Below are 13,471 nucleotides of genomic sequence, written 5' to 3' on the forward strand. Positions count from 1 at the left end.
GGACCGAGTCAGGAATGATGATATACGAGATGGAGTTAGGGTAGCACCGAAGCTTGTCCAACATCGTCTGAGATGGTTTTGCCTCCAAAAGCTCTGCTCAGGTGCATAGCTGACGGCTAAAGCGTACTGATAATGTCAAGAGAGGTTGGTGGTGTAGACCAAACTTGACACAAAAAGAGTCAATAAAGAGAGATCTAAAGGATTGGAGTATCACCAAGAACTAGTCATGGATATGGGTGCATGTTAGTCTGCTATCCATGTGTCCGAACTATGAGTTTGTCGCGAGACCTTATGGGTTTCACCTCTAGTCTATCCCAACTTGTTCGGGAGCAAAGGCTTTGTTGTTATTGTACCATAGTAGCACAATTATGAGAACAGCATTTTAGAGCTCGGCCTCCATAGAGGCTGGATTTTTTGAAAAAAAATCATACTTTTTGATTTCAAAAAATATCTAAAAAAACTGTACAGGTACTGAGGTACGCAAGATGTGATGTGTATGTGTAAAATTTTAGAACAAAATACCTTGAGATGCGATCTGTGCAAAAGGAACAAAATCATGGGCTTTTGAGATGAATAGTATCATGTATTGAAAAGCCACATATTTGCTTATTTTGTACAACCCTCATTTCAACATATTTCATCGTGTATGTCTGTATTTTTTTAGAATTGTTTGAAATGTAAAAATATGAATTTTATTGAACTTTGAATTTTTCAAAAACCAGCCTCCATGGAGGCCGAGCTCCAAAAGCAATTTTCGCACAATTATGAAGTACAAAATTGTCCCACTTACGGCCAAGCACGGAAAAATGGAAGAATAACGAAAAGAAATTTGAAACCAAAAGAAGATGTAATTAATTTATTCAAGCATAACAAAAAAAACTAATATCCAGCACATTTCAGAAACACGTTGAAAAAATGGCACATGATTATTGTTGTGGCTAATTCAAAACAGAAATGGATACATTTGAAATGGAACTTCGATTTTCAAATGTAAATACAATTTTTCAAATTAAAACAAGTACGTTTAGACAAAGCTCAGCAATAATTTTTCATTTCTTCAACTCCACCACAACCACTTGAAAGCCCTGCGCTTTAGCAGAAGAACATGCCACGTTTTTTCACATTGTCCTTGATATCAGGTAGCTTTCCCTTGTACCCAATATAGAGCCGAGCCCGCGATGCCAAAAGATGGGCATAGTGAACAGGAGGCACTACAGAGAGAACAAACCCATCGTAACAATATGATCTGACAAAGAGATCCAGTACTTCAGAGGGGAAGTTAAAAATAGCCAAACATTGCTACTTGTACTAACCAATTGAAACAGAAGAGGTGCACCTCGCGTCCCTGCAACATTAGATCGACAGTGAGTTCAACGGTTGAAACTTTGATATGCACACAAATGATCTTGACAGGATATAATTACGTATAGCATAGATGGTTAGTGAGAATTTGCAAAGCGTTGGCCGTAAAGTTGTTCTCGTCCCAGAGAACATGATAACGAACAGGCCGGCTGACTCCCTGGGATATTTCGAAAAATACCAATCAGAACATTGTAAGTAAAAAATATCATTGTGTACTCTATTTGTATAATGAGAATGCCCAACCTTAGTGCCAGCATGGCTACACAAGTAAAAATCAAAGTCAGTGGGATGGCATATTTCTTTATCAACCACAGTACCTGAGATGAGATAATAAAAAATAACACCGATTTCAAAATTCAGTATTTATGACTAGGGCCAACATGATATGCAAGAACGAACCTGGCAATACATTTCCACTTTGAAAAATTGTGCTCCCAACACCATAGTTACCAGCGAACAAACGTGTGTGGTGCTGTTTCTGAACCATAATAATGGTAACTTGTGGATTATAAATAGGATCCAGCGACGCACATGCCTAAGTTTATCATACAAAAATATCAACACAGCAAAGCAAGATAAAATTTAATTGCGCAAACTAATGTAGAAATAAAATTCACCTTTTTAATGGCAGAAAGTTCATGCTCAAGAACCATATTGAGCCGTCCTTTGCTGACAACATCCCTAAAAGATACAAGAATATAAAAAACACAACCAAAAGAGCAAAGAAAACATAGCCAAATAGATATTAACACCTGTAAAATATGATCCTCCGGGGTATATGTCCAGTCGACCTCATGAAAGAAATGAGGTGTTCTCTGCATAGTTTATAGTTAAATGTACATAAGACATATCATGTAATAATGTAATATTTATATATTTAAGAACGACAATATCATACTTGATCATTCCACCAGATATACATCCACTTCCACAATCATTTTCGTTAAATAGACCTTGTATAATCTCTTCATGACGGGCTTGCGGCCGGACTAATCCAGCATAGTTGGTAACCTCGGGCCAGTCTTGAGAAGCTACAACCTTCACAAAGCATGAAATTGTTAAAGATAGTACGTGAAGAAAGACACCATGTCTGGCAACTTGAATGATGACAATGCGCTCTTACAGCTGCAATAGAAGGACTAGAGCGTCCTTCTCCATGATGAGGATGACTAACATCGGCACCAAATATAATAGTTGGTGTGTTACTAACACGTGGGAGATTCCCTACCACAGCATCAAGAAGTACAGTATTTCTTCCCCCCACCTATAAAATCAAATGAATGTAACATATTGCACAACCGGCCCAAAAATTACTAGAACAAAACATACCTTCATGTTGATTTTAAGGGCAATATTTGTAAGATATTGTGGTTTCATCTTTAAAACATGCTTTGCAAGACAACATTGAGAGACTAGCCCAAGATCTGTCTCACATATTCTTTTGATATCACCTGAGGAATGAAAAATTATTAATATAACAAATATTCTAATCAGTCAATGTTCAAGCGTATTTTGAAGTAACAAAAGGAGTACCATAAAGAGTGCCATTCTTGTCGGGCAGTATTACAATCAGCAGGTCAAGTTCTTTGTGCAGTGGTCTGAGTATTTCCATGAAACGTTGGTAATGTTTCTTGAGAAACGGTCGTACATGATTAGGTTTAGCATTCACTAGAGGGAGCACAGGGTCACCCTTAAAGTTCTACAAATTGACACAAAAGAAATGATGAATTGCCGTGCAGCAAAAAGGCACTTTTGAAAGGAGTAATCTGATAGCAATATTTAGATTGGATCACAAAGAAACCTACCATTCCAGAGATTACGCACATCACAGCCAACTCATCACAGAAAGCCACAGCAGCAGCATGCGTGATATCTGAAGCGAAGTTAATGCATGCCCAGGTGTTAACTTCTCCTCCCTTGACCATTTGCTACAACATAAAAATAACCCAGAAAATTAATGCTGGAGATAAAAGAATTCCATAAAATAAAGAAGCTATTGAATTACAAAAATATATGGAGGGATGAAGAAGAAAAACAGTTTTTCTGATTGGTGGAATGACTTCCATACCTTAAGCCGCATATTCCACTTGCCAACTTTTGGCAAGAATTCCTTCACTTTGCCTTGGTCATTAAATTTGAGCTAATACAATAAAAAAATTGTGAAATACAGAGAAACATATGCCACCAGTAGATATTCACCATGATACTTACCACAGGAGGAGGTAGCACACGACCCTTGACTATTGTGAGTTTGTTCTCAAAAGTTATGCCAAATTCCTTTGCATGCGGGTCCTCATTGTATGGGTTCACTGTCTGTTAAATAAGATAAAACAAGACAAGGACAGATTATATACCTGTTCTAAAAAGAATAAATGTAACTGATTACATATGCAACAATTGACAGCGCAAGAAACAGAAACATAAAACTGATCCTAACTGAATATTAAGATAGCACAACACTAAAAGTATAATGCAGCACTGGAACTAAAACTACTTTCCAGGTGCAACAACCCCGACACCCCACTAAAGGAAGGCAAAAGACAAATTCACCCCCTCGTGTTTAGTACTGCAGTATCTCAACACCCTAAAAATTTTAGTAAAGAAAAGGGGGCATACTACTCGCGGTTAGAGGTGGGATTGGATCCAGACTATCTAAACGGGCTTTGTAGCAAAACTAGTTTGGAATCCAAATGGCTTGGAGTTTGTGGACAGTTGACACCCCCAAGGTACACTGTACAGGGATGTTGATATTAGTTGGTAGGTTTATTCTTGCCTATCTGCTTCTGAACTTGCACAGCCCATCCGTGGGCCGCTCCTCCCTGTGTGCAGCCCATGGGAGGGCAGCAGCTTTAGCTCACACAAGCCAACGATTCCACAGATGCTGGTGATGAGCCTGACAGCAAGCAGGATACAAAACAGGATGGAAATAGATGGCACACGGTAACTGAAGAAAGCAATCTGAGTTGACCCGATGACACCATGGAGTGTGTCTCCCGATGTCACTGAAAGCATGGTTGAAGCAACGGAGGACAGCAAAGCAGGTAGGCGCACAAGCGGAAAGAGATCCCTGGTTGGTTGATGGAGACGGCACCATGGAGAATTCATGAGGCAGCACCGAGGAGAAGCTCAAGTTTGTGTTAAATAATCCATTGAATTTTGAATATCCAAGTTCTTAATTTGGACATTAGATGGATATGTGACCATTGGAATTGGATATTGACCAAATCCCATTTTGAATCGCAGTACAAGCAGAAAGAGATCCGTGGTTGGTTGATGGAGCCGGCGCCATGGAGAATTCATGAGGCAGCGCCGAGGAGAAGCTCAAGTTTGTGTTAAATAATCCATTAAATTTTGAATATCCAAGTTCTTAATTTGGACATTAGATGGATATGTGACCAGTGGAATTGGATATTGACCAAATCCCATTTTGACTCGCAGTACATCTAAAACCGATGCAAGTGACATGTTGATGGATGAAAGAGATTCGAAACGACAACACAACAACAGTGCAATTCAGATGAGAAAAGAATTAGACAAAGGATAGAAATGGTGCGAGCAGGTGTGAACTCAGACCGAGGGAGCCGTGAGTGCCATATGTTAGAAATAAGGAGAAGAGAGCGAGGGAACAAGACAGAAACAAGAAGTGGTAGTTCAGAACTTTTAAATGATTGATTTTCTGAGGATAACCGTCTCTTTTAATATAATGATAATAGGATATCGGGGTTTTCAGTTCAAGCAATAAGGCTGCTATTACACTAAAACTTCAGAGAAAACTGGACGTACTCCATCAATCACGACAACAAATACAAATACATGAATGGATCTACATATGGGAGTAGTACAGCTTTATACATAAATAGGTAAAATCTTTGGTCTCTACAGGAAACTAATGGGGTGTCTTTGGTCTCTACAGGAAAATAATGGGGTGTCGATACAACAAGCAACTTCTAGCAACAAATAGTTATAATTCTGTTTCCCCTAAATATTTCCCACTTGCCCCACACCAATTTGTAGGATAACAATTTCTCCTCCATTTACATCATAGTGCATTAAAATGAAGTACACCTTTCGATATTTGGGGTCAATGTTGCAGAAGGATTGGGGGGGGGGGGGGGGGGGGGGGGTATTGATGAAGATGTGCAGTGGCGCCAAACTTCTGACATTCTCTGTGACAAGAGAGTGCCACAAAAGCTAAGAGGCAAGTTCTACAGGACGGCGGTTCGACCCGCAATGTTGTACGGCGCTGAGTGTTGGCCGACTAAGAGACGACATGTTCAACAGCTAGGTTTATGGGTTTCACCTCTAGCCTACCTGATGCGGAGCATCCTATGGTCGTCCCCATGGACCTACCTACGTTTCACCAAGTGCCAAGTGGACCGATGACACGAGCACATGCAAGAGCTCTTGAGACCGAGGTGATATTCCATATGACCCACGTGAGACATGGCTACTACCTAAAGCCGGAATGCTATGTGTGATTAGGTATGAAGAAGACCACCTCGGAGATGCTCAGGATGATGGACAAGCCCTCAAGTACATGGACGAAGCCATACCCGTAGGGTATGGGACGGGTAGAGCAATACCATGCCCATACCCGTGTAGTTAATGGGTACAAAATTCTACCCACACCCGACGGGTACCCATAGCCATTGGGTACCCAACGGGTTAGATCAAAAGGTACACACGTTATTCGCAATTTTACATTCATCTATAACACATTTGAAAAAAAACATTAATCTCAACTCAATAACAGATAGATGAGTACATGACAATTATCTCGATTAAAATTGAATTGGTGACAACTTTATCACAAGCTCATGACATAACTTTACCAGAGGTACACTCGTGAATCACGGGTAAGATCCACATGTCAGTATAAACAGGTAGGGTATGGGTATATCCATGGGTAAAAGGCTATACCAGTGCCCTACCCATGACATAACAGGTAGGGTATGGGTATTACCCATGGGCATAAAATTGTGCCCATACCCTGCCCATGCGGGTACGGTATCCATAGGTACCCGCACGCGTAGGTAAAATGCCATCCTTAGACGAAGGAGCACGTCGAGAGGAATCGGAGACGGCTCCCAGGACCCGGACATCCGGCCCCTGGAAGCCTCAGCCACGGCAACCGCCCGGAAGCCGAACCCCTACAGGCACCGGACATCTGGCCCAGGCCCGAACATCCGGCCCCCAGCCCGGACATCCAGCCCGACTTGAAGGCCCGGACATCCTGCACCTGCCTGTGCGCAGAGAACGGGCCAAAGGCCCATGTATCTTTCCTTTCCCCTCCTACCTTGTGGACTACCCCTATACATAGACCTCCTCCTCCACCATCTAGGGTTAGCAAAGGATTAGCTCATTGAGATAGAGCTTTGCTCATCCACTTATCCCTACTCCCATGGAAACCAAGACCTCCATGTGAGAAGATCCCCCAAGTGGATTCAAGACCCCTTCATGAGAAGATCCTTCTAGGATTCGAGACCCCTTCATGGGATGAACTAGCTAACGTTTGTATCGTTCTTTGTTGACTTTGGATCGTGTATCTCTCCGCATGTATGTGGATCTAGCACATGTGTGATTGCATCTCGTCTATTTGAGTGATTTGCCTCTTTGTGTTCTTCGTGTTCTTCCCCCTTTCCCCTCCAAATCGTGAAAGATCGACATCATAGGGTTCCACCCTACATCACTACCCCAACTTGTTTGGGACTAAAGGCTTTGTTGTTGTTGTTGTTGTTGTTGAGGTACGGAGCCATTGCTTAAATAAGTCATGTGAAGGAAGAAAAAAAGAAAGACATAAAAACAGGCATGCAAATGTTAAACTGCACACCGCCGTGCAACTGTGTGTTACCTGTAAAATGGTCTTCTCATGGTCCATAGGGTGCTGGCAAGCGACACTAAGAAGATATGATATCTGTTTTGCGTCAGAAATCTCACAGACCTAAATTTTCAAAGTATTGCAAAGCAGATTGTAATATGATGAAGTGTAGATAGCATTTATAATAGTACTGAATAATGCAAGTATGGCGCAAAAAATATCCATAGCAGATTTTTAGTATACTGACCTCCATTGGTAGGTAAGTTGTTGGCTTCTCTTGATCACGAACTTTCAAACATGGTACACGAGACCAAATAGTACGTCGATATGTTTCCTTGAAGTACTCTACTACTGTCTTCCCAGTACCACTATCATCACATGGGCAACTATCACGAGAAAAACCAGTCAAACAATGTTACCAGACATAAGAGAAGCTTCATATATGAGTGCTTGAACTACATACGGTAGCTGGCTTGACCCTTGTGACGTAAGGCCAGTTATACGATATTTCTTGTCTGCATTTTTTTCAAGTGTGAAATTAACTTCTACATCACACAGATCTTTACTTACCTGTCCATGAGCGAGGGGCAAACTTATTAGTAAGGAACTTTTTTTATCTATATTACTAGGGAAGTTAGCACAAAGTTGGAAGTACTGCTAAAACATCATAATGTAAGTTATAATCAATGATAACACAAGAACACGACCTTCAGCCGTTAGCACAAAGTTGGAAGTACTACTAAAACATCATAGTAAGTTATAATCAATGATAACACAAGAACACACCTTCAACCGTTCACAAAAGTCAAAGGGGTCATCTGATATGTCCCTGTTCAGAAGCAGTGCAACTAAATTGATCACAGGTAGAGGATTGATGAATGGTTTACAGGATATATCTGCAAGAGAGAAATGTCAAGGTACCTTCAGATGCGAGGTATGAACAGAGGCAATTTCATAGCCTACCTTGCAATCCCATAATGCCCGACTTATAAACAGAATGATTACGTATTCTTTCGAACTTAACATGCATAGCAAGTGTGGAAGAAACATTAAAGCCAATAGATAATATTCAAAGTGCCAACTGCCTAGTATGATTGTATGAATGATGCCCTCTATGTACCATGACCTACACTATTCATTATGTTGCAGCTGCATGGATCCTAGTCCAGAATCAAGTCTGATTGGTGCCATCTATTATCTATGTATCATCATTGTAAACTACCATTCCTTACCTTGAAGTTGTGTGCTCCCACTGCATTGATAGCTCTTGTACCGGTACCATGACTGTAAACTACCATTCATTCTCTTGCAGCTGCATGGATGCCCAGTACTACAGTACAAATGGCATGATCTCACATACATTCTTAATAGTCGAAGATGGAAAGATTTTTCTACATGGTTTTTTTCTTGAACAGTTTTCTTCTTATTTGTTGTTGTTAATATATTACTTCAAGGAAGCCAATGGTATTATCAGTAGCCAACCACTTCAGCTCTGCTCAACCAAAGCAAGGACTGGCTGCATAGTTTACCTACTGCAACTCATTCTGCATACAAGCATTACAATATGGCAATACTTTTGTGAGAGAAATTTTCTCTTCACGGAGCTGGAGTATGAAACACCAAGGTCGTGATTGGGATCTAACCGATATTTAATGAAATTCCCATCTGTGTGTTTTGTATTCTCTGATAAAAACCACAGCAGTTTTTCAAGCCCTCGCCAGGTTGAGATTTATAAAATGACCGGCCAACTAGGCAATACCTACAGATGAAGACATGAAGCCTTTTTAGCAATCAACAAAAATAATGACGCTGAAAGAGATTGGTGAGAAAAAATATAACCTTCCAAGGAACAATTCACGTAGAATAGTATTAAATGCTTGATAGAATTCTTCACTATCAATTCGTCCGAACAAAACTTTATCCAATGTTATCTGGACCCTAAAATGTCTCTTACCCCTTGAGGGAGCAGCAACATCAGTAAGCAACATTAATTAGATCAGGGTTATTGATATGTCCAGAATATCATACCCCTCTGGTAGTATTACCTTGGGAGGCCACAAAGAATATTTTCCTGGTCAGGTAGTGTTACTTTAAAAGCCTCACAAGTAAATGGAAATGGACGAGATGTATATAAGCTTTTCTTTCCATCATATGCACGAAGACGACCACCCAAACGTGATTGCCCATACAGCTTTGCAAGTTGTATCATGACATCACCAGCTGAAGTAGGCTTAGGATCTATTAATACCTGTAAGATAGTACAAACAAATTAGAGTTGTGATGTTAAAAAATAAATCATACAATATGACAAAGTTGTCATGAAAGCCGTCTTACATGATATCGGCAAAGAGTTTCATTATAAGTTAGTTTAAAATGGTTTGCCTTCACAATATAGCTTTCACCAGCAGAAACGAATCCAGGGCGCTTTAAGCTTTCGCCGGGAACAAATTTTTGGAGTTCAGGAATCGAGCATGAGACTGTACTTGATGGCCCAGAACCTATCCTGCCTCCGCGACCACCACTTGAGTGACGGTTTTTATTCTTTCTCACCATGGCTAGTCTCCAAAGCGACGCATAAAGTATATGTAAGAAGGTCAAAATAAAGATTAAGCAGCAAGAGAGATATTGCAAGGTCAAGAGCAAAGTGTGCCAAGTTAAACTTGAAAGAATGCAGCATATAATAACTGAGAACAGGCTAAAATTGAATAGGGGAAATGACCATTGCATGAAAATATCATTCACTGCAGATATAACTGCCTGGTACAAAAGGGGGAGAAGAGAAATTTCGTTCTTTTCAGACAAGATAATATTCTTTTCATATCATAACCTCCACTTAAGCCGGACTGTAAGTTACTCCCTCCGTCCCAAAATAAGTGTCTCCACTTTGTACTAACTCTAGTACAAAGTTGTACTAAGGTTGAGACACTTATTTTGGGACGGAGGGAGTATTTCTTTATATGCTCAGTGTAAAAAGATACTGTCATGTAATGTAAGATTGTAAGTTCTTACCATTACATATAACAGCATAAGATGCAAGAAAATAGAAACTCAATAATTACAATTCGACATATCATATCATAACCTTCACTTTAAGTCTCAAATATATATGTTCGTTTTTATTTTTATTTTTGAGGGAAGCCCATCATGATTAACCTTATCAATCAGGACAGCTTGGGGGTTCATCAACCCATATATATGATCAATTATACTCCATAATAACGTGAAAATAGAGTCTCAGGGCTTACCGACACAACCTCGCCCACCAGCCACCACCGCTCGATCGCCCCCTTGCCCACCGCCTAGCTCTTCCGGAGGGCAAGATCACAACCAACTGTCGCCCAGATTCTAGCGCGCCCAAAGCCCCCAAACAGCTTTCAGGCCGCCGAGAGACCGAGTATCTATCTGACAGTCTGCGTCCGAGCAGATCCGCCCCACGTATTCACCTAGGGTTTGTAGATAGAACATAGAGCGCAGCTCAAAAACCAAAAGGCGAAACAGAGTACTCTGGCGGTAGTCGACTCAACATGGTGGGCCCCTGCTTCTCTCCAATATTATAACTAGGATTCGTCTAGGTCGCGGCGGAGAGAGAGGGTCGGGATGAAGATGAACAGTTCCTTTATAAATAGGATTCGTTTGTCTTTTATTTCTGATCAGGAGGCTAAATGGGCTTTTTCTCTCGAATCGGAAGAAGAAAGACGGCGGCAGGTATACCTGGGCATATCTGGGCATACACCTGGGCATATCTCGGACCGAGCCGGGCCCAAAAAAAAAAGGCCTGGTGCTAAAAACCTAGGCCTGAGCCCGGCCCAGCCCGGCCATCGGGCCTACCAAATCAGGCCCAAGCCCGGCCCGAACCCAAGAAACCCGCCGCGGCTCAGTCGTCCCAGCCCGTCTATGGCTAAAATCATGTTTTTTGCAGGCCCAAGCCCAGCCCGGTTATCCGTCGGGCTCAGTTTCCTGGCCCGAGCTCAGCCCAATGGCACACTCGGGCTTAGCCCGGCCCGGGATTTTTGGGCCAACCGGGCCGGGCTGCCCATGGTCAGGTATAGTGGCAGGTGACAAGAAAGAGTCAAATCCAGAGAGCTCATATACATCGCTTATTGCAGCAAGTAGTCCCGGGTCGCACGGGAGGCGGCTCACCTGGGCCAGCCCATTCGCTTTACTTCGCGGGATGAAAATATAGCAAAAATGATAGGCGAACCCGTGACCAGCTATAGAGGCTCGTGATGAGCTAGTCACTATGGCAGGCGTCCTATTGCGAAAGATCTACGGCGCAAATGTAAAAGAAACTAGACAGCAGCAAAAAGTAAAACCAGATCGGGAAAATCCAGAAAACATGTTGGCGAAGGGTCGAACACACGTCCATAACCACTCACTAACTAAGGTTATGTGTCTAACCAGGTACATATAATCTATTATACGCGGTAGATTAAAACTTTTTAAGAAATTTCAAACGTGATTTTATAAAAGGAAAAACTTTTTGAAACCCAAACATTATTTGGAACATAAAATAGGAAAATAAATTTGAATACGAGAACATTTTTTGAACTTATGAACTACTTCTTTTAAACACAAAACATTTTATGAAAAACAACAACAAAAGTGAACATTTTTCACAATTTCAAACTATTTTTTACAAATCTAGAGCGTTTTTTGAATCTGTGAATTAATTTTGCAAACATAAACATTCTTTGAAAAAAACTGAAAAGTGTAGCATTTTTTGAATATGTGACAAATTTTTAAAACAGGAAAAAAATTGAAATACGCATACATTTTTTATTTGAGAACAAAAACTAAAAATGCTAACATTTTATTGAATTTCTAAACAAATTTTGGAAAATGAATAATTTTTTAATATATGAGAAACTTCGAAAATGATTTTTTGGAATTTGTGAATAAAATTTGTAATCAGGAATATTTTTCAAAATTCCCAAACATTTTCAATTTGTGAACAAAATTATATCATGTGAACATTTTTTGAATTTGTGATTTTTTTTGGAACGGGAACTTTTTCTGAAACAATTTATTTTTTTCGTTTTTGAACAAAATTTAAAAAGGTGAATTTTCGAACTTTTTGTAAACATGAAAAACTTTCGAATTTGTGAACAAAATTTTATATCACAAACATATTCTAAATTTTTAGAACAAATTTCAAAATTGAGAACAATTCTGAAAATCCCAAAACAAATTTCAAAGGCAACCATTTTTTGAATAAGTGAACAGAAATTTGAAAACAAGAACATTTTTTGAATTTGTGAACAATTTTGGAAATCCCGGTCATAATTTGAAAAGTTGTGATAAATTTGAACAAGAAAGTTTCAAACAATTTTTGAAAACAAAAAATTTTGTGGAAATTTTTGAAAAATGCACAAAAAGTTGAATTTATGAACAAGTTTTTAAAACACAACCATTTTTAAAAACATTGAATGTTTTCTAAAAGCACGAACATTTTTTTAAGTTTCCGAACAATTTTCAAAACATGAACTCTTAAAAAAAACTTGAAAATATAAAAGAAACAAAAAAAGAAGCAGCAAAAGGAAAACAAAAGAAATTTGTAAGCTACGTTAAATAATTTCATAATATACGGTGAACAAATGTTAAATACACAATGAACATTTTTTTAATCTATGTTAAACAATTTTATAATATACAATGAACATTTTCTTAATATAATGAAGATATTTGTAAATACACGATGAACTTTTTATATAATATGCAATAAAGAGAAAATAAGAGAAACAGAAAATAAAAAATGAAACATAACAGAAAAATGAAAGGAAAAAGGGAACTGAAACAGAAAATACAAATATGGTAATGCTCTATGTTCGTGCATACAGGCCCACATAAAGTAAGGTCGGTCTGTGTTTATTTGATGGTACTGACGCTGTCAGGTTAGTTCCTTATGATGGGTTGTGATGTACATGAATTTAACTACCCTTTCAGTGCTGCAATTAAACTCATTTTCATGATGGAATAAATTTCTGCATCAACATGATTGAATCCGTTGTCGGTAAAGAAAATGTTGGCTCGGATGTTATGGGCACAACCTGTGAGATGGTTGTTCTGTGGATAGAGAATCGGCTCCATGGAAACAAAACAAAGGAGCTGATATTGCAATAGGTTAACCAGGTTACTTTGTGATTTGCCTTGCCCTTTACCATTCTCTGATGCAATGTAATTCGTGAAAGAAAGGTAACAGGTGACAATATTTTTGCCTTTTTAGCTGCGTGAGCGTCTACGGAGCCCGAACAGGGAGTCAACAGTCAGATGCTGTCAGATCTTGAAAATGCG

The 13,471-nt window shown here is 39.6% G+C and overlaps 1 protein-coding gene across 6 annotated transcripts; it reads right to left on the reverse strand.

Moving 5' to 3' along the window:
• Positions 1-907: 907 nt before the first annotated feature.
• Positions 908-10,802, reverse strand: LOC123181049 (protein argonaute 1A). 6 transcript variants are annotated; one of them, XM_044593267.1, is made up of 23 exons: positions 10,426-10,802; positions 9,515-9,735; positions 9,226-9,428; positions 9,020-9,136; positions 8,824-8,939; positions 7,967-8,076; positions 7,644-7,750; positions 7,428-7,566; positions 7,214-7,303; positions 3,574-3,675; positions 3,431-3,502; positions 3,168-3,290; positions 2,896-3,061; positions 2,692-2,813; positions 2,486-2,626; positions 2,261-2,400; positions 2,115-2,177; positions 1,980-2,043; positions 1,762-1,840; positions 1,606-1,679; positions 1,425-1,519; positions 1,314-1,345; positions 908-1,211 (listed from the first exon to the last, which is right to left on the reverse strand). In XM_044593267.1, exons 2-23 carry the CDS (start codon positions 9,731-9,733, stop codon positions 1,093-1,095), a joined length of 2,493 nt encoding a protein of 830 aa, XP_044449202.1. In that variant the 5' UTR covers positions 9,734-9,735; positions 10,426-10,802; the 3' UTR covers positions 908-1,092. The 6 variants fall into 6 exon arrangements, with proteins under 6 accessions (XP_044449202.1, XP_044449201.1, XP_044449200.1 ...); XM_044593266.1 differs by having other exon boundaries at positions 1,762-1,897; positions 9,515-9,740; positions 10,426-10,801; XM_044593265.1 differs by having other exon boundaries at positions 1,762-1,897; positions 10,426-10,800.
• Between the last annotated feature and the right edge of the window lie 2,669 nt (positions 10,803-13,471).

Source organism: Triticum aestivum, chromosome 1D, assembly GCF_018294505.1.
Source record: "Triticum aestivum cultivar Chinese Spring chromosome 1D, IWGSC CS RefSeq v2.1, whole genome shotgun sequence".
NCBI lineage: Eukaryota > Viridiplantae > Streptophyta > Magnoliopsida > Poales > Poaceae > Triticum > Triticum aestivum.